Below are 25,666 nucleotides of genomic sequence, written 5' to 3'. Positions count from 1 at the left end.
TATTTTTTTACTTCCAATTCTCAGAATTGCGGCATGTAAACTGGTAATTGTGAAAAAATCTGAATTGTGAGATTAAAAGACACAATTACCTTTTGTATTTTTTATTCCGTGGCGGAAAAAAAGCTTACCCATATAGCTGAGATTTCTCGAACAAGAAAAAATATAGCCTAATGCGGGACTTGATTTTGTCAATGCTGCTTGATATTGCAAACTGGTAGGCCTATTTGATATCATATTATTTTAATTTATTATCATAAAATCATAATCACACTAGTTTGTAGAGCAAATAGTTTCACTGTTTACTGCACTTTTTTATTCTTCAAGTCATTTACTGATATCAGCTAATGAATCGGAAGTCTTGCACATTCACAGAAAATAGGGTAGATAGATAATCCAGAGATTTACAAATGCTATGCCAAGGAGTTCAATCGAATCACTAAATATGATCGCTTCAATGGAACGATTTGTTAGAGAATCATGACTTTGAAAGTCGATTTTCTCTCCTCTGTCTAATCTATAGTTGCTCTGAACTTCCATAGCATGTATCTATATTTGAATATCTTTGAATAAAAGGAAAACTGCTCTATAATTATACCCATGACAGAAAGAGGGTGGGATGGAGAAAGAGTTGAACACTCTGGTTTTAATCTCTTTATAACACCCACCAACTTACTCTCGCAGACCACCCACCTCTGCTCCATGACTCACTATGAACATGCCAGCCAGCCAGAGACTCATAAAACACACACACACTTACACAGACTCTCTTTGTTTACACGAATCATAACAGTGCATGATTAAAAGTAATTGTTTTTAGTTTCCTGAAGGTGTCTTTTAAAAAAAAAAAAAAAGAATCACATTGTGGGATAAAGAAACAGAAGATCCATCTTTAGAAATGTCTTTATTAAGATTAAGTAGTACAAAAGAGATGGTATTCACATAACGACAATCAAATCTCTTCAAAATATCGGAACTTTACAACTAAAAAACAACTTTATTGTTCTTAAGTGGTGCAAATTGTTCACCTGGAAGGCAAATGTGTCTCAAATTATCTATACATAAAGCATAGAGTCACAAACAGAAGAGACATTCTCTCCGGGGACATCATATGATATCAACAGTCTGTTATATAACATTAACATAACACTATGTGTTGAATCACTCATCTGAGTGATAATCTTTTTTATAATCAACAATCCATGAAGCTCCTGCTACAGACATAGGAGACATTAGAGGCATCAAATCAAACTCTCACCTTGTTCATTTTTCATATATTTATTTTTTGCTAACAATGTTGCGTGAGATGAGTTCTTTCATGATCTCGTTGGTTCCTCCATAGATGGGTTGAACTCTGGAGTCCGCAAAAGCCCTGAAAGAGAGAACATGAGACAGTCATTAAAACTTTTGTGCTGCCTTTTATGTATGGGTCAAGAGAAAAAGTCTGGCTGGGTGAATCTCAAGAATTTCCAGGCATATTTCACCTCAAGAACAAAGGAAAAAATAAATACATTATTTTAATTGAAGCTTATTTTTAAGACCATTAAGATATTTCACATTGTGACATTTTCCTGGCAAGCACACCTCAAACTTTCATTATTATAATTGGGGAATTCTCATTACCGTAATTTATCAAGACATTTTTTTTATTTTGCAATTATTAATAATGATTCTTATGTATGGTGAATACAGGTTGATTGGGACCCCTGAATACACATGTATTACAATAAAAAGCTATAATACAATGCTTTCTAAAATGTAAATCAACATAAGGAAAACTGCAAATTTCAACAAATACTTCACAATATAAATAATATACATTTACTCTAAACATTTACATTAAACTAACAAACACCAGAAACTTACTCTAACAAAAAATAAGAAAATGTGCCTAATTGTCAAAAACTCTTAATGATCCAATGATTTTTTTTTTTCCATTTCATCTTAGGGAGAGATATGTAATTTAAATATCTAAAAACTATTTATATTAAATATTCAAAATTGTATTCAAAATTGAGCCTTTATTAAACGCTAGCAGCAGGTTTTTAAATATATATGAATATCCCGGGAGGTTCTGAAAGAAGCATTTCACACCTACACAGGGTACAACTGCTGCCAGCAAAATATACAAATATCCACTAATCTGATTTCTGATTAGTCACTCTTGATAACTACATAGTCAAACTGTAGTTTCCATGGAAAGGCTATTTAAAAGTGTGTTCACAAAGCACAAAAGCATTTTTATATTAATGACAGTTCAAATGAACCCATTTAAAGAGTGTGAGATGGTGTGACAGAGCAGAGCTGAGAGAAACACGCCCTCTGCTGGACATTAGAAAAACAACTGAACATGCTATTTCAAGCTATCAGAGAATTGTCTCGGCCCACATCCAAGTGTGACGTCAGAAGCCACGCCCGTATCCAAATCCTCGTATCCCTCACCTAGTTCTTTCTCATTTACTTCTTATATTTCTCTTTTTTATGAAAGACCGCAGACCTACCCTTACACCTAAAAACCCCTTCAATCAGAAACTTACATACAGGGGGGTTTCCCAAAGTGGCGTATTTGGATATGGGCGTGGCTTCTGACATCACACCTGTTTGTGGGCGGGGTTGGATGTACACCGCAGGATGCAGCGAGCCCTACTTTGGCTGTCAAGCTACGGAGCCCCTGAAAAGACATGGTGATGGGTCAAATATAGGATTGGAGGAAAAATAAGAAGTCAATACTTTTGTGTTCTCTCGCACAATGTTTTTCGTTCCCCAAGAAACTTTGCGTTTGTTCGCACAATGTTTGCATTCCCCCCAGAAACACGGTGGTAACACAAACTTTTGCTAGAGAACGCAAAACCATCTCATATTTTGTTTCCTCCCATCACCATGTCCCTTTACGGGTTCTGTAATCAAGCTGTTAAAAAAATTTTGTCCACTGAATAACTACTTAAATTTGAAACTTTTTTTTATACAAAGCTATCATATGACCGCTGAAAAGTTAGAATACAGTGCACATGTTATATATAAGAATAAACCACTTTTATTATTCTTTTTTTGTCACTGACAGCACCGGTCCCTATTCATTTTCATTGAATGGACGAGCAGTTTTAGGCATATGATCAGCTAATGACAAAAAATGAAAGAAAGGAAAACCTATTTTTCCCCATTTAATATGACTACAACAATTATTTTTATTAGTAGTAGTAGTGCTAGGAGTTGTAGTCCTCAAAATAATTTTATTTTTTAAATTATAAAATTAAACAAATCAATAAATAAATATATTACAATTACAATAGTATTACTGTACTGTAAAATAAATAAAAATATTTTATTTTGTCGAACAGTTAAATTACAATAACTTCTCTTGTTTTTATCATGAGCTGCTCACATGTAATGTATTGGAAAATGCAGCATTTACATTATTCATCCTTCAGGTTGGAAAATACGAAAATCTGTAAAAAATAAGTAAGACTCACGTCCCTACAGCTTGGACATTCAAATTTTATTCCTTTGTGTTTAATAGAAGGAATTCATTTTGGGTATGGTAAACTATCCCTTCAACCACTGTTTGCAATCACTGTCATTGAACAAACATTGCATTCTGGTTACAAGGGCAAAGTAGAAGCTGCTGATGTTACTCAGTGACTGTTACTCACTTGGCTATTGGATACTCCCACATGTAGCCCCATCCTCCGTGAAGCTGCAGGCATTGAGTGGCAACTTTATTCTGCAAATCTGAAGCCCTGAGGAGGGAAAAGACACATTCACAATTAGTATTTAACATGAAACAAATCTTAACATGCAACAAATCCAAATTAGGGCTGCACAATATATATCGTTTCAGCCTTGGCATCGCGATTGCACATCCTGCAATGTGACTATCGTGGATGTGCAATGTCAAGTAAGTCGGGATTGTGGTTGATCAGTTATCAATACGGACCAGGTCCCACGGTTCAGAATACATGTGATTTGCATATTAATTGCAATGTAATAGGGGTCCTATTATGCCCTTTTTACGAAGTCCTGATTTAGTTTTTGTGCTGTACTAGAATTTCTTTTCATGCTTTATTATTCAAAAAACACATTATTTTTCACATATTTTACATTATTACAGCTCCTCTCTCCCCAGTCTGTCTCGAACACGTCATTTTCGATGAAACCCCTTCTTCCGAAATACGAAATGTGCAGTGATTGGTTAGCTGGCCCAGTGTGTTGTGATTGGCACTGTTTGGGAAATATCCGACCTTTTCATAATTGCAAGTTCTTCTCTAATGTAAATATAAAGGATGGTTTCTATTTTTAAAACAATTCCAGCCTGATTCAGACCCTGAAAATGTTAGCAAACAAGTTTGGTGTGTTTTTTGTAATTTTCGTATAGATGCATTGTTATCCACCATTTAATCATATTTGTCGGAAAACTATGTCAATACAAACCGTAATTGATTACAAAATCATGGATAATTTTCCAACGAGGCGGTGAACAGTCTTACAAAAGCAAGAGCTTACAAAAGCTATAGTAAACACTACATCAATACTGTCATTTTAGTTATTAGGCTAGCGGAGGCAAAGCTTTGCCCTTCATTTAGATCATAGCTATCAAAGCAGTTACATAAAGCTTATAATTGGAACTGTTAATAGAAAACACAACTACAAATAATAAGACATACTTACAAGTTGTGATCCATAAACAACAATTGTCCTGACAAAATGGGAACTTTCTGAATAAGTTTTTGAGGGTAGCCTGCACTCTACTCTGTCTGTCTGCTGTTCTCCGAAAAATGTGCAGCGCACAGACAAACAATGGGGTTATAATGTTCAGGAACAGTTTTAAAAATAAATTAACCTCTATAAGTTCATCAGCCATTTTCCAGGGTTTGAAAAACAGCCACAACACTCTTTATCTTCCCTAGCGCAGCTCAAACAGGCCTCGTCTGGGTATTCCTTGGGCGGGGATTATTTAAATAAGTAACATTGTGACTTCATAAAACCTGGAAAGAACGCATTGTAGTCCAAACGAGCCGTTTTGTTGTAGTTCTTAAAAAGTGGATTCTGTTAAATAAAATATCTCCCTTTGGCGTGGACTTTGAGCTTTGTAACCTTGCAGATCTGTTTTATGCTCAAACAGCAACATTACAGACTAACTAAAGTTGAAAAGGTGAAAAAGCATAATAGGAACCCTTTAAGAAAAAGCGAGAGTTGAAGTTTATAATTTTCACATTTCAAAATCCAGTTAGTTTAAACATTCAAGCGAGTCCAGTGTAAGAACACACGAAAGAGAAATCACACACCGTTTACTGTAGGCACACACCAAATTCAGTTCTTTTTCCTGTCTTTTTGTGTTTGAAAGGACACACACAGGAAAAATTGTCAAAATGGCCATCTCAGTGAGTATGCTCGTTATCACATTCTAGAATGATTAATTCTTTCCAAATAGAGCTATTCAAGGCATCTGTTGAAATTGTTTTCATAATCGCAATATATTACAGATAAACAAAATATTGCAATGTCATTTTTCCCCAATATCGTGCAGCCCATCATAAGACATCAGCTTTTGATAGTACTATAGTGTTCAGTAGTCATGGGAGAACTGAACATTTTTACTGTTCGGTTCAAAACTGGCACGGTTCAAAAAACTATTGCAAATGTTGTCATGAAAGTATCATCTATTTAAAGGCCCTGTTATACATCAAGCGAAATCGAAGAAAGAACTGGTGTGAAGTCATTTCAAACAAAATCAGGTTTGATTGGAGTTAATTTCTGGAGATCCAAAACAAACTTTCTGAAATAGTTCGCTCTATTCATATGTGGCAATTCCGTGATAAATGGGTGTGGTTAAGAGGCTCCGCCTTCTTAGCTTACTTCTGATCAGACCGTCGTGGTCAGATGCAAATAAAAATATGAAACACACTGGAGAGCTGCTTAACAGTAGAAATTAAAGTTGTAATTCTAATGGAAAGAGACACTGTGTGTTAAATTGCAGAGCTGGTGCAAACATATCAACATTGTCAAGATCAGATGCTTTCTTAACTACTATTTTCTCACTGCTGTGTTTTTGTTGTGTGTTTATTTTGTGACACAGAAGTCACTTTCAAACCAGGCAGCTTTCTAAAGATCAATGCTGCGATTTACCATCAGTAACTTGAAGCCGTTGCGAAGTTTTGCCCTTTCGCCCTCATGCAAAACATTTGAAACATTATGAAACATTATGACGTGACGAAGCCTACTTTGCTGAAATAAGGTAACTTGGGGAGTACAAAAGTTTTCGAAGCTTCGTTAAGCAGTGTTTCAAAAGTGCCAAACACAAGTGTTCAGTAGGTTTACTCAACAAGAGACTCACCAGTATTTGGCCATGGATGCTGTGCTAGAGTCCAGCTTCTTCTCACTGTGGAGCTGAAGGCAGCTGTCAACGAAAGCTCGACCAACACAGATGTCCGTCTTCAACTCAGCCAGTTTGTGCTGCACAACCTGAAAAACAGATAGACAATCACATATAGTTTTGATGATGATGATGAGCTGTTATTAGTGCAAATCTGATTTAGACCTCACTGATTCTACTCATCCATATGCACAAATGAACAACATAATGGAGCTTATTTAATTTCTCTGAGCATCTGTCTCAAACTGCTGGCAGGATGGAGGGATACAGTTACAAGGTGAGAGTGTGGCCGTGACCTTACGTGAGGTTAAAAGCAGAGTAAACAAATGAGGAAACTAATTATGAAGATCTGGCACAGAAACTCAATACAACTGGAAGAGTTTTTTAATGGGGTCATATCATGAAGAATCAAATTTTCTTTTGTTGAGATAAGAAAGCTGATAATACTATGAAAATAGTCCGATCATACTATACAAATAATTCCTAGAGTCTAACAAAAACATTAATTGAAACTAACTAAACTAAAAAGTCTCTCATTCTGAAATGACTGGATTTCTGTCATCAAACCCCATAACCATACACATTTACATGCGAATAAAGTCTATAAAGCGTTTTAGTGTTTTTAATCTTGGCCTGCCCAAAGACGATGTGATGATAAATTGGAAGTAGGGCAGACACTAATCACCAGAAGAATTAATTATAAGAGTAATGTGTATTAAAGTCAGGGGTGATAGTAGAAAAAAATTCTGAGTCTGAACTTTTTTCCCTGGGACAGATGCGTAAGGGCGAGTTTATCCTCCCCTAATTTCTGACACAAAGTGATGAGCGATTGTTCTTCTAGTCTTCTTATATTGTTGTCATATATTTTTGTCATTATTTTTTGAGAATGCAAGACACACACAAACACATGCCTATCTTCATAATTCTTGACTTCTAAAGTTTTTTGAATTCGACCCAAATCCTAGGGGATTCTAGGGGTTTCTTAATTTTAGACTAGTTGACCAGCACACATTATTTTGCAATGCAATATTAATCATGAAAAAAATACATTGCAGTGCAGGTCAACTAGTCTAAAATTAAGAAACTCCTAGAAAACAGTAAAAAAAAAAAAAAACATTTGTACATTTAAGATAGTTCTACTTAATTTTTTATTCCAATATCCAAATATGATAGCCTACTTGATAAAAAGAAAAGAAAAAAGGGCTTTTATTTGTGCCTTGCTGTCTTTGCATTTGAACATTGCACATTTAAACAGGACAAGCATTAGCTGAATAAACGTTAGCCAATACAAACATACTTATAGAAAATAGTTGACAATGAATAGACAGGAGTCCTGTCACAGGACAAATAATAGCAAAACGAATCACTTATTCCAAAAAGAATATCAAGTAGCCTATTAGGGATGGGCATTCGATTAAATTTTCTTAGTCGATCGTCGGGAGAATTAACGATCGACTATCGATTAATCATTAATATTTTTATATTCAAATTCATTATTTATTTTTATATTATATACTTTTTATAAATTAAAAATGCAATGAAAATACAAAAATACAGCGCGTTTTTCCTCGATTAGATCTTTATTACAAGATGATCAACTTGTGGCAGTAAAACTGGACGTTCGGTTAGGCTAAACTTGAAGATATATGCGCTGCGGTGCTCGAAAGCAACGGAACCTGCAGCTGCGAGTTTGCGTTCTTAAACAGAGACCCTCGTTTGTTCCAAAATAATAAATAATAAAAAAATCATGTTAAACAATAACTTAACCAAAAACATAATAATACTTAGATCTGACAGGTTTTGTCAAAATGTAACTCAGAACTATCCAAGAACGGAGTCGAGAAAGAGGGTGAGAGAGATTAGCCTACCTACTGTAACAATCAATTCGGCTAGGCTACTTAACAAAGCCTCATAAAAAATAACTAGTCACTCACATACAACTTCTACACCAGTCTACTGATTTTTGTTGAGAAAGATAAGCATGTTGATGACATGATCTGAGGTCAGACGCGACCGCAACCTGACCGTCAAGCCTCGTTTACACTTTCGCCTGGCTCTGCAGCGCGAGTCTCCACAGACTGCGCGCGCACCTCCCCAAACAGACGTTTATACTCGACGCGCTCGCCTGTGAAACACCGAATACCGCAATGACGTCATTTTTGCCGCGCTCACCTTCGCGCTCGTGCGGACGCGTCGAGTGTAAACAAGGCTTCAGTCCAGCCGCTGAAAACACCCGCTCTGAGGGGACTGACGTTGCCGGGATGCACAGGTACCTCCGCGCTAACTTGACCAATCAGCCCGGGGAACACGTTCACTTTCCACTCACACTACGCAACGCAGCAGCATTAGTTTAATGATAATCGATAAGAAATTAACGTGATCGACGAAATTCTTAATGATCAATAATCGATCGTCGATTAATCATGCCCATCCCTATAGCCTATATGTTAGAAGAATCTGACATAGGGCTGTGTTAATAGTAAAACGTCCGTTATTTAACGAATTTTAAAAACACGGGATGGATAATAAAAAAATGCTTTCTGGCATTTTGACAGGAAATAAAAATCACAACCAAGAACAAAACAGTTCGTCAATTTTCATTTTACAATTATCATCTCTCTCTGTGCGCGCGGTCTGTGTTTGTGAGAGAGAGAGAGAGAGAGAGAGAGATCGAGAGAGAGAGAGCGCAGCACTGATACAACGGTTTCTTATCCACAAGTAACGCGCTAGTTTTCATACAAAATTATTATGTAACATAATTAGGTACTTTAGTTATTATAACACAATAACGTAACACATGCAGGCTACGTTTCTCAACACTGAGAATGAATAAATAAACACCTGTTTGCAGACTCGCGCTTATCAGTAAATTAATCCACAAATCACAGCACTTTCATAATCAGTAAGCCATAGCGATTTTCATTTTATTTAGATTTATTGTTCATCAATACTTAAGCTTTTTATAATTTGCATGGCTGTATGATGTCTTCATCTTATCTGAGTGACATGAATGACGGAGTATTTTAAGATAACCCATGCGATTGCGATCACTCCGTGTGATAATAGAATCCAGATTAAGTTAACTCAATACAATACTTCAACTTTCCACATCCACCCCAGCCCGTTTACCGAGAAGTACCCGTTTACCGAGAAGTACCCGTTTCAGGAGTCAGAAGTACCATGACTACTGTAGCCTAATGTCCTCGCTCATGAACTCAGTCAGAGGCGGCCGCGGGAGTGAAGCGGGATCGAGCGGACTTCTTTATTGCTGTCGATTTTCAGTCTCTTTTTAATGATAGGCCTTATGCATCTTTTAATCATACCCGCTTGCTATTTGGGGAATGAACCCGGCGCTATGATTGGTCGAACTCCGCTTTTTTTGCTGTTGCTTTTTTTTTCTTTTTTTTTTCTCGCAGACACGTCTGTACGCCGGAAATCCGTTTTGATTGATCAGATTACAAGTAGACGAGGGAGACACATTCCCGTTAACATCTGGTGTTTTAATCTGTCTCTTTTGTCCACTTTCACCACTTCTGTCCTGATTTCTTCAAAGGGAAGGGTCTATGGGCGGTTAAATTGATGGGGTTTTTTTAACGAAACGACGTAAAAACATACAGAGAGCATCAGATTTGGTTTCTGCTCTGACATAATATAACCATGTGAATTAATAAGAAAAATCTGGATAAACCATTTGATTAAATCTATTATTTTTATCACTTATTTATAGTTGCCAGAAAGATTTTCAGCATGTGATGAAAGGCTGACACAAAATTGGTTGATAAATTAGATAAAGATAAAATGGATAAAACAGTATTATAATGATTATTTAAATACAAATAGCATGGACATTTCCTGTCTGTTCCCCTTCCCTCAAATACAGTAATTGAAAAAAATAAAATAAAAAAATAAAAAACAACTGTATGACCGCTTAAAAAAAAAAAGAAGACCCCTTTAATATTTACCTGCAGATCAGCGATGGTCCTGCCAAATGCCTTCCGCTGCATTACATAGTTCCTTGTCTCTTCAAACATGAATTCACAGCTGGCAAGGCCCATGGCTGCTATAAGAAGGCGTTCCTGCAAAATGACAGAGAAGGAAAAAATTACTGAAATCTCTCCCTATTCCTATTACATATTGGGCGTGTCAGCCTAGTTTGTAGAAGTTTTCAAATTTTTAGTATCTTATTCTTTTCATATTTTGATATATTCTACTGACAATGCAATCCATTTACAAAAGATCATCACAGATGGATGCAATATGTGAGGGGGAATTGGTTGGGTACTGAAGTTAAAAGAAGGGGGAGATCAACTCTAATAATACAAATAATACTCAATACTATTTATATTCTTCTACAAAAGCACACAGAGCTTATAAACACTACTTACAGTACAAGGCATTATACAGAGGTCAGAAGAAACAAAAATATAATTTAAACTTCTGAAGGCAGTCAGTTTCCTTCAGAGCTAGAAAGTAGAAGATTTGTGCTCTCACTGTTATACCTGTGGCAGCTCATTCATCAGATAATAAAATCCTTTATTGACCTGACCCAGCAAAGCTTCAGCGGGCAAACGCACATCCTCAAAAAACAGCTCGGCTGTATCCTGCATAAAAACAAAGACCCAATAAATGTATAACCAGACCTCTATAATGTTACAATAAATTATATTCACACTTAAACAAGATAGCAAATCACATGCATTTAAAACAGTTGTTATTTACCTACCTCACCTAAAGGATTATTAGGAACACCATACTAATACTGTGTTTGACCCCCTTTCGCCTTAATTCTACAAGGCATTGATTCAGCAAGGTGAAAGCATTCTTTAGAAATGTTGGCCCATATTGATAGGATAGCATCTTGCAGTTGATGGAGATTTGTGGGATGCACATCCAGGGCACGAAGCTCCCGTTACACCACATCCCAAATATGCTCTATTGGGTTGAGATCTGGTGACTGTGGGGGCCATTTTAGTACAGTGAACTCATTGTCATGTTCAAGAAACCAATTTGAAATTATTCGAGCTTTGTGACATGGTGCATTATCCTGCTGGAAGTAGCCATCAGAGGGTGGGTACATGGTGGCCATAAAGGGATGGACATGTTCAGAAACAATGTTCAGGTAGGGCGTGGCATTTAAACGATGCCAAATTGGCACTAAGGGGCCTAAAATGTGCCAAGAAAACATCCCCCACACCATTACACCAACACCACCAGCCTGCACAGTGGTAACAAGGCATGATGGATCCATGTTCTCATTCTGTTTACGCCAAATTCTGACTCTACCATCTGAATGTCTCAACAGAAATCAAGACTCATCAGACCAGGCAACATTTTTCCAGTCTTCAACTGTCCAGAGCTCTTGCAAATTGTAGCCTCTTTTTCCTATTTGTAGTGGAGATGAGTGGTACCCGGTGGGGTCTTCTGCTGTTGTAGCCCATCCGCCTCAAGGTTGTGCGTGTTGTGGCTTCACAAATGCTTTGCTGCATACCTCAGTTGTTGCTTGGTTGCTTTTCTATCAGCTCGAATCAGTCAGCCCATTCTCCTCTGACCTCTAGCATCAACAAGGCATTTTCGCTCACAGGACTGCCGCATACTGGATGTTTTTCCCTTTTCACACCTTTCTTTGTAAATTGAACAGGTGTTCCTAATAATCCTTTAGGTGAGTGTATATAAAAAAGATTCAGGAGGCACCTGAGCTTTGAGCCCAAGCTTCTCTAGCTTGCGTCCCTTTTGGAAGCCCTTAGTGCCACCATCAACCAGGAACAGACTGATTCCATGAGCTGCTGTCTTCGCTTCACGGTTAGTCACGGCAACTACAATCACTACATCACTCATCCAGCCATTTGTGATGAACACCTGAAACAAAGTGACAGAAAAAGAAAACAAAACCTGATGGAAAATTCAAGAATATTCATAACAGCCTACCAACTCTCTGCAATAGAGATCAATGCCTATTTCATTATCACCCCTTTTGGCCACCCACTGGCGCATGTTTGTGTAGGAAGAGATACCACTTCGTATAAAAATAGATTGAGATGCCATCTAATTTCCAAATGTTTTGATTAATGTTCAAACTGCACGTATTAGAGTGGCCTTTTATTGTGGCCAGCCTAAGGCACACCTGTGCAATAATCATGCTGTCTAATCAGCATCTTGATATGCCACACCTGTGAGGATTATCTCAGCAAAGGAGAACTACAGTTTTAGACAGATTTGTGAACAATATTTGAGAGAAATAGGCCTTTTGTGTACATAGAGTTCAGCTTATGAAAAAAGGGGGCAAAAACAAGTGTTGCATTTATAATTTTGTTCAGTGTATGTTCAACTTTCTATTGTTCAAAGAATCCTGAAAAAAGTATCACCATTTCAACAAAAAATGTTAAGCAGCACAACAGTTTCAACATTGATAATTATAATAAGTGTTACCTGAGCTCCAACTCAGCATATTAGAATGATTTCTGAAGGATCATGTGACACTGTAGACTGTAGTAATGATGCTGAAAATTTAGCTTTGCATCACATTTAAAAATATATTCAAATAGAAACAGTTCTTTTAATTTGTAATCATATTTGCAATATTACTGTTTTTACTGTATTTTTGATCAAATAAGATACTTCTTTTTTAAAACATAAAAAAAAAATGTTTTCAAACATTTGACAGGTACTGTATTTCTATTCTAGTTTGCTTTTAAAACATTGAATTGCTGATAATTCTTTTTTAATTCAATGCTAACATTTAAATGTTTTATTATAAACTATTTTTGTATTATTTTAATTGTATTTTGTGTCAATCCTTTGATTACACTTGTCAATCACTTGCATTGGATTAGTTTTAAATATGCTATATAAATTATGATTTATTGATTGATTTATTGATTGATACAATCTTTGCATCACTTGCCATTGTTCATACCTTGCTTCCATTAAGAATCCAGTCGGTTCCATCTTTTTTTGCATACGTCTTCACTCCTTGAAGGTCACTTCATAGAGAAAATAGAAGACGTGAACTCGGACGACTCAGTGAACAAAAGAGTACATCACAATATGTCTTTGTATCTTTAAAAGTCAAGTTCATTTGTTCACCATCCTAGAAACTAAAGTGCCATTTATTCTTTAATGTCATGCCTGCACTGAATCCCACCTGCCGGCTCCAGGTTCTGTCATAGCGATGGCCCCGATGCATTTCCCAGCAGTCATCTGTGGAATATAGCACTCGATCTGAGCTTTAGAGCCATAGTGACTGATATAAGGCATTACAATCTCAGAGTGGAGAGAGAACCCAGGACCACTGCAGTTACAGTACATTCTACAACACAAACAGAGCCAGAGCACCTGCTACATTACAACACACACAGACACACAAAGCCAAGGGGAAAACTGAACTCAATACAATCAGGGTGGTGCACCATTCAGATGAGAATTGCATTTTCAAATTCCAGTCCTGAATTTGAATTGAGCCAGCATAAAGGACACAGAATTGCAATTCAATTTTTACTTTAAAGGAAGAATTACAATGGAATCATTAAAAACATAGCATATGACTGCTGTAAGTATAAATCATATAATTTCTTTAAGTGTATTTTTAAATAATTACCCAAAAACATATCCTGCAAATTACATGATATTCATATCAATAATCAATGCTTGGAAATGTCACCTGTACAAATATAGTTTAATATATATTTAAAGGAATGACATTTATTAATTAACTTTCATTTATGTCAGCATCTATTATTCAAAATTCCTATTCCTATTCCTATATGTCCACATTCCTATCTATTACATTTTCTTTAATTATTATTTTAAGTTTCCGGAACATATGACATTTTGTGGCGTTTATTTTGTTTTGTGGTGGCAAAATTAAAACTTGTATTGATGACTGTGGTAATTATTTTTACTTTTCTTTGTTTAAAAAAAGAACGTCTCGGTTAAATATGGTAAACCTCGTTCCCTGAAAGAGGAAACGGAAACGTACGTTGTGACCGACTAATAGGAATCTCACTAGAGAGGTCAATCTACTTGCACATTGGTGTGCAATCATTTGCATCAGCTGCGCAGCATCGCAGCGTGGGAATATAATGAGCAGCAGGTTCAATTGCACTTCAGTTTTTTGCTGAGGAGCCAAGCCTGATAAGCTGGCCGCCCCGCCAGGCGGCACCAGATGTGGCGACAGGACGTACGTCTCCATTCCCTACTTCAAGGAATGAGGGTTACCATTTGTAACCGAGATTTTCCCTATCAGTCGGTCTCTCGGCGTACGCCGTGACCGACTAATAGGAATCCCTACCAAAGCGCCACAACTGCTGCACCCCATCCAGCGCCCTGTGCAAGCCTCTACCCCTTCATGCCTGGAAGGACAATAGGAGGAACCTTACACAGAGTGAACTGTCACTGTTATTCCGTGAAAACCCATACAGTGAGATATTGGATAATACTGGGAAAGCGTGCCCCTTCTGTTAGGAAGCACAACTCTGCGGAAGTCACTTTCTTCAAGGTGTTATGTGGAAAATACATATGGACTAGCCCAAAGGTTGTACTGCATACAAATACTTGGTGACTAAGCCCAAGGGAAAGGCATGAGCTTCCGTTAGGAGCAGCCATGGAGAAAATATACACATATGGGATCCCCGTAGGGTCACACATATGGGACCCAGCCAAGACACGGTTCTGAGGGTTTCAGCGGATAAAGGCCTGGTTTCGGACGCTCCGCCATGTCCGGGCCGAGGGTGTTGGAGGACTCAACAGGTTTTTCACTCTGGAGTAATAAAGGTGCACAGTAGGGTGCAGCAAGCCGACAGAGCCGGACCTCTCGGTGCTTCTACCGATTTAGGGTGAGAACACGGGAGGAAACTGGCTCTACACATAGGTTATAATATCTAGCAAACGTGTTAGGTGTCGCCCAGCCCGCAGCTCTACAGATATCTGTTAGCGAGGAGCCACGTGCCAGCTCCCAGGAGGATGCAACGACTCTTGTGGAGTGAGAATGCAACTTGAGCTGGCAGGGCACGCCTTGTGCTTGGTAAGCCAAGGCAATGGCATCCACTATCCAGTGGGCTATCCTCTGCTTGGAGACAGCCTTTCCCTTCTGCTGGCCTCCGTAACAGACAAAGAGCTGATCTGAGGTCCTGAGACTTTGAGTTCTGTCCACATATAAACGCAGAGCGCGAACGGGAGAGTGCAAAGTCAGGGCTAGGTCTTCCTCCTCCAAGAGCAGCGCTTGCAGGTTCAACGGTCGCAGTGTTGTCCGTACGGACCAGCACGTCCCTGCCTTGTAGCGGCCTTTTCAAGCGGCTCAGAGCGAGACGTACTGCTAGAAACTCAAGGGAGTTGATGTGCCAATGCAGTTGGGGAATACCACAGCATGCGTGGACACCTATTCCAAGGGAACTCCTGCCTGCAGGAATGAGGGGTCTGACCACGGGCTGAAGGTCAAACATGGCATTGCCACCCAGTGAGTGCCATGATGCCACGCCCATCTCGGGACTCGGCCGTGAAGCCAGTGCTGAAGCGGTGCTAGATCCTCTGCACGGGGGAGAGTTTGCTCTTTTCCCAGTTGACCTGAAGACCCAACTAGCTGAGGTGCCTGAGCACGAGGTCCCTGTGTTCGCATAACTGATCTAGAGAGTGTGCTAGTATGAGCCAGTCGTCGAGATAGTTGAGGATGCTTAACACCCTGTTCTCTCATGGGAACAAGGGCCCCCTCCGTGACTTTCTAGAAGACACGGGGAGACAGGGACAGCCCGAAGGGCAGGACTTTGTACTGATATACCTGACCCTCGAACGCAAAGCGTAGAAACGGCCTGTGTCGAGGAAGAATCGAGACATGAAAGTACGCGTCTTTCAGGTCGATCGTTGTAAACCAATCTCTGGGACGGATGCATTCTAAAAAGAGTTCCTGCATGAGCATTTTGAACGCTAGTTTGTGAAGACTCCGGTTCAAAACTCGCAGGTCCAAGATCGGTAGTAACCCACCGCCTTTCTTGGGTACAATGAAGTAGGGACTGGAGTGCCCGCTGTCCGCTGGTGATAGAAGAGCCAGATGAGAGTGATGAGGATTCTCTCTTCCCACTGCTCTCCGGGCCTTCTTCAGACCCAGAGATGAAAGAAACTGCTCTTTTATTGAAAATGTGGGTATCGGTGGTTGAGGCCAGCGGCGGAACACAAACAAAAGGAAACAGAAGATTTTCCACCCGGCCCTCTTCCGGGGGATGGAGCGTGCGGTCACAGTCTCCTGGAGAGCAGTCCCATCCATCTGTGGGTCGCCCGTCCTAGGGCCGCTTACCCCTGGCTTTGCCACCCTTCTTGGCGGGGGCTTGGACGGGCGGGGCGGCCTGCCTGAGACTGGCTCCACGGCGCCATTTAGGTGGAGGCTGCTAGGGCGCGGGATGTGGGGTGGAGGCAGCAGCTGACCACCGCGACAGGATGTGTTTGATGGCCTCTGTCTGCTTTTGTACAGTTTTGTACAGGCGAAATTCTCGACCGCGTTGCTGAAGAGGCCGTTCTGGGACACGAGGGAGTTAAGGAACTTGAGCTTTTCGGTCTCCCTCATGTCGGCCAGACACAGCCAGAGATGGCGTTCCTGGACCACCAAGGTGGCCGTCGCACGACCCACTGACCGCACGGTGACCTTCGTCGCACAAAGCGCGAGGAATGAGAGGAATGAGGGTTCCTAGGGGGTTGTAAGAAAGGAAGGAAGCGCGCTCACCGTAATCCTCAGGTCTCCCTCTGGGGAGGGTTGGATGGAGGCAGAGGCACGAGGACTCCGCCCCTTTGCAGGAACGAGAGTCTCGACTGCAGCTCCGAGATGGTCATCTTCCACAATGGGTACATGACTCATCCACGAACTCTGCCTCAGTGTGTCCGAGGCCCAGACACACAAGGCAGCGATCGTGACCATCCCGTGACCCCAGGTAACGACCACATCCAGAAACGCACAGATAGAAAGTCATCTTCAAAAGACGCAATCTATCTGTGTAAGCTCTTTTAGGGATTGCTCTCACTGGTGCTGAAGCACTCATGGAAACATGGACTGTGCGCAGTCTCTCTCTCACTGGCGCACCTTATCAGCTGTTAAAACAGCCTTTTTGTTTGCTAAAAAAAAAAAAAAAGGAAACAGAAAGAAGAGAGAGAAAAGACCGCTCGCGCAGCGGTGCTGTCACGCCCGCACCGGGACTGAGTGCAATCACACCTGCTGCTCGTTATATACCCACGCTGCGAGGCTGAGCAGCTGATGCAAATGATTGCATGCCAATGTGCATTGGCTGGTAAGTTCCACTCGAAGTAGATTGGCCTCTCTAGCGAGATTCCAATTAGTCGGTCACGACGTACATCAAGAGACTGACTGATAGGGAAACAGACCTAATATTGATTTATTTTGTGTGCTAATTTGAACACAAAGAGACATGAATCTTATATGTATTATCAAGCAGTAAAAATGCCCCTTTTCGCACACAAAACAAGGCATCTGTGGATGAGAGAACGTTGACCTGCACCACTTCAAAGATGATAATTGGAAGGAAGGAGAATTTTAGAAAGACATTTATGACACTATATTCAAAAGTTTATAGAACTTTAGCCAAGTCTATTTTAAGGTATTCCTTCGATTCCCAGAATGCAGCATGCGGAGCTCCAGCATATGTCCTTGCACATGTGCAGAACTTTCCAGTTTAGGTTTTAAATCCAATCAAGTGTTTACATATTCTATTGAAAAGGTTTAAACACACCCCTTACAACCCAAATGAAATTCAAATCGTTTTTGGACAGTTCATTTCGATTGACGTAGTTATATGTGACTTGTTTTATTTTATGTGACTTGACTGGGCTACTAGTCTGATTTACAAATCAATTATTAGGGGCCTTATAACGACTGTTTACACATTTTAAAATTAAGAATTTTTCCCAATCTACTGTAGGGTAGACAGGTAGGGGAGGAGTTACTGTGACAGACAGGTGAGGGCAGGGTGACTCACTGCTCCTCCCACACGATATTAGCCGACAGGAGGTCTCCTCCGATTCCTCCATGCTCCTCAGGTGTATATATTCCCAGCAATCCGTGTTCTCCAGCCTTTTCCCAAACCTCTCTGCTGACCTCACCAGCCTTCTCCCACCTATAAGCAAGCACATGCGCATACATTTAGGACGGTACCACATTTTCATCCTGTATCTATTACATCTCACAATCAGGATTGTGAGAAAAAGACAAACTGGTGACTTACTGAGTGTGATATGGAACAACTTCCTCTTGAAAAAAGCGCCGCACATTCTGACGGAACAAGTCGTGTTCCTCAGAGAAGATACGTCTAGTGCCGATGTCCATCAGGGTCTTGGCCATGGATGTTTCAGGTCGAAAAGGTGCTGCCGTTTCCCCATGCTGGAGCTCCGCATGCTGCATTCTGGGAATCAAATTAACACCTTAAAATAGGCTTGGCTACCGGTATAATAGTTGTTTAAATATTAGAAATATATTACATATTATAAATATATTTTTACCTGATTTAATACTATATTCAACCACATTCACATACCATTGCATTTATGTGGCACTCCAAGGTACTTTAACAAAAACAACGGTACATATTCAGAAAAGCATGATAATATTACTTTTGGTACTTTTTTGTAAGTGTAATATTTCTAAACGTTCTATTAATTTGTATTCTAATTTTACTGTGAAAAAGGCATAGGAAACACCAGCGCCATATGAAAGTGCACTCTATTTAAAGCTATCCACTTTATATTTCATTTTGATAACATAAATTCAACATGTCTGATGAAAGTGGTGCCCCAAGTAATACTGAAAAGTATCTGCTACTGCAAATACATAATTTAGAGGAAAATGGGTCAGTAAAGATTATTTTCTGAACTGTAGAAGATTAGTAATTTGAACAGGGGAGAAAAAAAATTGCTAGAGTTAAAACCTGTTATTTGGTCAAATATGTTGACTAACCATATAAAATAAAGATAGCCTAACGTTATAGTACATTTTACAAGACAATATATGTATTGTTTTAGAGGTACTTTACTGATTTATCCTTAATATTTTTTTTTAAAGTAAAGTTATAGTAACAACACCTACCTATCTTAATAATAGAATTTAAGATAACACATTAACGTTAAAGAAAATGAAATTTATTTTGTTGATGAAAACAACAAAGAAAATGACTCACCTAGACAAAGTCACGGCAAAAGCCTGTTTACTCTGCAAATAAACATTTTTGGTCACAGGAGAAAAACTCCTTAGTGTCTTAAGTGCAAACATCCTGAAGTGGATGTGATCGACTCAAAGGCTGCAGCTAAATTTTTGACAGGTCAAATACTGTCCGTGAACTTTACTCTAGTTACTGAAAACACTTCCGTCTAAAAGAATAAACAAAGACAACATGTCAAAATAAGAGTCTCATTACATTAATGGTGTTGGTAACATTAAATTTAAAGCTGCACTAATGTCATGACTGTAATTCACTATATGGGTAATGGAAAAACACGTGTATTAAATTTTCTAAAAAGTTATATTAAATTAAATTCACATTTATTTGTATAGCACTTTTCACAATGCATCGTTTTAAAACAGCCTTAGAGAAAATGCATCTGTCTACATTACATTTTAGAGTAATTTGTTATCAGAGGTGACTGTGTCCAAGTAGGCTAATGTCAATATGTCAGAAATGTACAGTTCTAAGATTATAAAAAAAAGTCTGTTAACTAACTTAATGTATTCATTTAGCAGAAACAATGATCTCATTAAGGCAGTTATTACAAGTTGTTTGGTATAAGTACAGTATTTTTACAGATGCATTTAGAATGTTTTGTCATTGGAATAACTGACACCAAATTATTTGGCAATACAAATCTGACATTTGACGTAAATGTCCCCCTTTTTCCATCAACTTGAAGCACTAACACTTGCAGGTTTGATAGATTTAAAAATGACTTGTAAATGAAAGCATTTCTTTTTAATTCAGTATGATGTGTTCTGTAGAACGAACATCAATTTTTCACAAATCTCTGTCCACCCTTCTAGAGAAAAGACATCAGTGACCTCTACAGGACACTAAAAATAAACACAACCAAAAATCTCTTTATAGTTCTTTCATTTGAATAGCTTTTTTCTAATGTGTGTGTGTGTGTGTGTGTGTGTGTGTGTGTGTGTGTGTGTGTGTGTGTGTGTGTGTGTGTGTGTGTGTGTGTGTGTGTGTGTGTGTGTGTGTGTGTGTGTGTGTGCAATATTTTCTTACAATTATTTATATAATATATTTATTTCTAAAAATAATTGTGTACACAGTCCTCTTTGTGAATCTTTGTGTCATATTTTGTCCTAAAATACTGAATGAAGAAAGAAAATACTTTGTTTTGTTTTATCAACGCTGCATCATTGAGCTCTCAGCTTGAATGTAATGATAATAATTATAACCTGCATTACTTCGACAAGAAAAGCCTTATCTTCCTAATGAAGCTGAAGCATGAGTGTCACAGGCTGAGAGACTGATGCAGTGCAGAACATGTGGAGCAGCGCTAATGAAGAATCAGAACAAAGAGCCTGTTGTTTTCCGACTCTCAGAGAAGAGTCGACTGAACTCTGTCCCACTTTCACAAATAGGCACAGTGCCATATCAAGACATACAAAGTGAAATCAATCTGAGGTCATGCCTTGATCAGTAAATAAATGTGCCAAGGACAAATGAAAGCATCTTAAAGACACATAAACACAACATTACTCCTCTGAGAACTGTGAAAATCTGCTTTACTGTGTGAAAATAAGATATTGACATGATTATGGTGGGTGAAAACAGAACCACACTTGTGAATTAGACACAGTACCCACAAAGGTGGTGTAATACACACACTGTTTCACAGAGGTGAAATAAAAAAATATCCTATATGGTAGAAAGACATTAAGAATACACTGACAAACATAAAACTACTGTACCATTCATTTAAAGTGCATTTTTATATTGATCTAATAAAAAAAACTGGTTTTTAAACTGTTCATTTTTCTTACAGTAAATGACCCTCCCCAGAAAAAAAACAAAAAAAAACATTTTGGTAAAATAGTAGTATTTTCGCTTGACACCAGTGTTGATGTGCGGCAGCAGGACATATTGCCAAGCTTTACTGACTGCAGATTATTATTGTGGGTTTTATCCATTTTTCCTGCTGTCTTAGTTCATAATAGAAAATACAATGCATATATGTAGTATGCATATAGTATTTGAAAAAGACATAACCAGTGTTGAGGGTAACGTATTAACATGAGTTATTGTAGTTCTAGACTATTAGAATATTACGCAAGCCTACAATAATTAAATGGGTAACACTTTATTTTGATGGTCCTATTTGAACATTCTGTTGACTATGTGATGTTGCACCTATGTGTCAACTCACTCTCATTAGATTATTAGTAGAGTGTCTGCTTAATATCCGCTAATTCTTTATTTTTAAAATATTATAGTCAATTGGCAATCACCATCGCACACCTACAGGTGATATGTGCGTAGGAAAAAAGACCAAATGGGTAGGTCAAAAAACAAAAAAAAACATGGAACTCCCGCACACTATCAATACTTGATACTCATTTGCAAGTATAGTGTGTGGGAGTTCCTTGTTTTTTTTAGAAAATATTATAGTCAACGTGTAAAAGCGACAATCAAAAAAAGTGTAACCATTAAATAATGTTAAATAATATAAATGTAGGCTACTTAATGTATTTAATCTCACTTTATTAAATATTATATTTGCTGATAAGCTTTGACGATCCAATTCAACCAGCTAAAATGACTTTAGACAAACATCACATTTGTGTCTCTTTCTTTGCTAAATTAAGTGGGTTTTTTTTTTCCTGTGTCTTATTCTTCTGTAATCCAGAATGTCAGCTAAAAGATTTGTTTGAGCTGAGCCCTCTACTGAACAGAATTTACATTTCCTTCAGCATGAGGCTTATTCATTTTACTTTTGCCCTTTACATTTTCCAAAAATAGAACTTGTTTTGTTATTTAAAAACAAGCAGGAAAGCTCAGGTGAGAAAAAAGTAGCTCAAACGCATTACTTTCGATAAAAGTAACTATGTAACGCATTTAGTTACTTTCTTAGGGAATTGCGCAATATTGTAACGCAACTTTTAAAAGTAACACTGGACATAGGACCATTAAGCTATTTTGTAGTTGTCTTTATATGTAAACCAAATGAAACATTGACAACCAAAAATGTTTTCGTTTTTTAAGTGAAAATTCTACTTTCAGATTATAGCTAATGTAATTTTTGTTTATGTTGGAATTAAGTTGTAAAAAGCCATATTATATTAACCTACAAATGAGAGGATGTGAAATACACAAGACAAAACTGGTTAAAGTGTAAATTGCAGGTTAAATTTTTCACAAAGATAATGCAATGTGCTTATTAAACATAAAGATAAGAACCGCCCACAATTGTTTTGTATGTTTTTTATACCAAAATGCTGAATATAATATGCAAAGTTGGTACTTTTTACAATATTATGAAGCTAGAGTTACAGTCCCCCACCCAGAGTCCCGCATTGTCAGACCCTTCGTTTTTCGAGACAGCGCCTCCTGATGTTCGGAAGATTGTATAACACCCTTATCCAAATGCCGTTGAAAACAATAGGATGCAATATTACGGTCTCGTTATTAAGTCTTAAGTTAACCAAATAAATATTTGCGTTCCCTGCTTAATGCATTTGCCAAAAAAAAAAAAAAACTCATTGTGTTCTCTGACTAACAAATTACCCAGTAGTTATTTTTTGAGCGTGGGTGTAATTGAAAGAAAATTGGTGGAAGGGATACAATTACAATTATTATGTGATATTATATTGCTACAATGTTTTTTAAAATTCAAATTCCATTTTTTATTTCAGTTCAACCTATAATGGTCTAATCAACATTATACCATGCTAACATTACAGAACCTGTTTTTTGATATTTTGAATGCGAAGCAAAACTCAAATAAGAATAGACAACACAAATAATAAACAATTCTGTACTTTATTTAACGATCACCTAAACATCATCTTGCTGTAAACAGGACAAAGCAAAGAAAAAAGGAAGAAAGAATTGTGTTAGTATCTTTACTTTTCGTCTTCAATTGCATTAAAAAAATCCTCATTTATAAGTCGCTTTGGATAAGTCGCTTTGGATAAAAGCGTCTGCTAAATTAATATATGTAAAATGTAATGTAAATGCATATGGTAAAATAATTACTTTCTGGTAGGCGAATGTTCCTTCTTTTTTCATTCTTTTTGCAATCGCTCTGTCAAATTCCTCGACTTCACTGAATGCCATTGTCAAAAATATTGTGTAATAATAAATAATATTTATGCAAATTACAAGCATACCTATGACACATTCTCTCACATGTTAATGTCACCGGGGTGACAAAGGCAGGCGGAACCTTTTAATCACGGCCGGGTTTCCGAGGGGAGGGATTTCCGGTGTGGGACCCGGAAGACTCCAGTTCCGGAAAACTCCGAGCAGAGACGGAGGATGATTAGTTGATACAAAACAGGTGCGGGAGAGGATGATTGCGATCGCGATTGGGACGCGTTGTCAGTTGGGAAGGATAAAAGGACATTTCATCTTCAATGAAGAAGGAAGGAGAGAGGGATAGCGGCGGGAGATATTCGGGTGAATCTGGAGATGTGGAGAGGAGAACTGTGGCGGATAAGAGATAAGTGCTGTTGATGTTTGGAGTGAGAAATGAGAAATCTGGTGGAGGACGTGATGAGAAGATAAGTGCTGTTGATGTTAGGACTGTGATATGAGAAATCTGTTTGGAGGATGTGATGAGGCTGCATGAAGTGTAATTTTGTCTTTTTGGAGGAAGTTGAATGCCCCACGCTCCATTGGAAAAAGTCCAAGAGATTGTGAGAGGTGCAGTGGACCAGACCCCCTGTCTCCGCCCTAGTTTGTGAGTGACGAGACTTTGCAGTGTTGTTCATTAATGTAAACACGTGTGCAGATTTGTGCGAGTTGCAGTTGAGCACGAGTGGAGGTGTAATGCAGTGACATTGGGGAAACGGTCCTGGCTGTGGAGACATCGTCCGCGACTCGTTGGATGGAGACCGTTGGAAGAAGTCATCTAGTGGTGAAATTCTCCTTTTCTCCTCTTTAATCGTTACGGGGCATTGTGAAGTGTTAGCTTTGCTGTGGAAACCTCATCTTCTCTCTGTCTGAGCCCTGTGAATGGAACTAGCTTTGCTGTGGAGTCCTCATCTTCTCTCTGTCTGAGCCCTGTGAATGGAACTAGCTTTGCTGTGGAATCCTCATCTTCTCTCTGTCTGAGCCCTGTGAATGGAGCTAGCTTTGCTGTGGAATCCTCATCTTCTCTCTCTGTCTGCCGGAGCCTTGTGAGTAGAACCAGCTTCACTGTGAAATCCTCATCTTCTCTCTGTCTGAGCCCTGTGAATGAAGATAGCTTTGCTGTGGAATCCTCATCTTCTCTATCTCTGTCTGCCGGAGCCTTGTGAGTAGAACCAGCTTCACTGGGGAATCCTCATCTTCTCTCTGTCTGAGCCCTGTGAATGGAACTAGCTTTGCTGTGGAAACCTCATCTTCTCTCTGTCTGAGCCCTGTGAATGGAACTAGCTTTGCTGTGGAGTCCTCATCTTCTCTCTGTCTGAGCCCTGTGAATGGAACCAGCTTCACTGTGGAATCCTCATCATCTTTCTGTCTGAGCCCTGTGAATGGAACTAGCTTTGCTGTGGAATCCTCATCTTCTCTGTCTGAGCCCTGTGAATGGAACTAGCTTTGCTGTGGAATCCTCATCTTCTCTCTGTCTGAGCCCTGTGAATGGAGCTAGCTTTGCTGTGGAATCCTCATCTTCTCTCTGTCTGAGCCCTGTGAATGGAACTAGCTTTGCTGTGGAATCCTCATCTTCTCTCTGTCTGAGCCCTGTGAATGGAGCTAGCTTTGCTGTGGAATCCTCATCTTCTCTCTCTCTGTCTGCCGGAGCCTTGTGAGTAGAACCAGCTTCACTGTGGAATCCTCATCTTCCCTCTGTCTGAGCCCTGTGAATGGAACTAGCTTTGCTGTGGAATCCTCATCTTCTCTGTCTGAGCCCTGTGAATGGAACTAGCTTTGCTGTGGAATCCTCATCTTCTCTCTGTCTGAGCCCTGTGAATGGAGCTAGCTTTGCTGTGGAATCCTCATCTTCTCTCTCTGTCTGCCGGAGCCTTGTGAGTAGAACCAGCTTCACTGTGGAATCCTCATCATCTTTCTGTCTGAGCCCTGTGAATGGAACTAGCTTTGCTGTGGAATCCTCATCTTCTCTCTGTCTGAGCCCTGTGAATGGAGC

At 38.9% G+C, this 25,666-nt stretch overlaps 1 protein-coding gene across 2 annotated transcripts in view; it reads right to left on the bottom strand.

The window, feature by feature from the left end:
* Positions 1–888: 888 nt before the first annotated feature.
* The window catches only part of acadl (acyl-CoA dehydrogenase long chain), a 58,043-nt gene continuing 33,265 nt past the window's right edge, over positions 889–25,666 (bottom strand). The window contains exons 1-11 of one of the 2 annotated variants that reach the window (XM_077248230.1): positions 19,531–19,745; positions 18,583–18,759; positions 18,337–18,474; positions 13,509–13,673; positions 13,281–13,347; positions 12,059–12,223; positions 10,867–10,968; positions 10,330–10,443; positions 6,329–6,456; positions 3,648–3,734; positions 889–1,369 (exon numbers count right to left, since the gene is read on the bottom strand). In XM_077248230.1, coding sequence (XP_077104345.1) covers positions 1,276–1,369; positions 3,648–3,734; positions 6,329–6,456; positions 10,330–10,443; positions 10,867–10,968; positions 12,059–12,223; positions 13,281–13,347; positions 13,509–13,673; positions 18,337–18,474; positions 18,583–18,759; positions 19,531–19,622 — 1,329 coding nt within the window. In that variant the 5' untranslated portion in view covers positions 19,623–19,745 and the 3' untranslated portion in view covers positions 889–1,275. Of the gene's footprint in view, positions 1,370–3,647; positions 3,735–6,328; positions 6,457–10,329; positions 10,444–10,866; positions 10,969–12,058; positions 12,224–13,280; positions 13,348–13,508; positions 13,674–18,336; positions 18,475–18,582; positions 18,760–19,530; positions 19,746–25,666 lie in introns of those variants that run through there. The other variant, XM_077248232.1, reaches the window with a different exon arrangement.

This window comes from Siphateles boraxobius, unplaced genomic scaffold (assembly GCF_051911475.1).
Source record: "Siphateles boraxobius isolate OS27281-9 unplaced genomic scaffold, OSU_SipBor_1 30, whole genome shotgun sequence".
Lineage (NCBI taxonomy): Eukaryota > Metazoa > Chordata > Actinopteri > Cypriniformes > Leuciscidae > Siphateles > Siphateles boraxobius.
The sequence above is the reverse complement of the archived record's forward strand: the minus strand, read 5'-3'. Positions and strand labels throughout refer to the sequence as shown.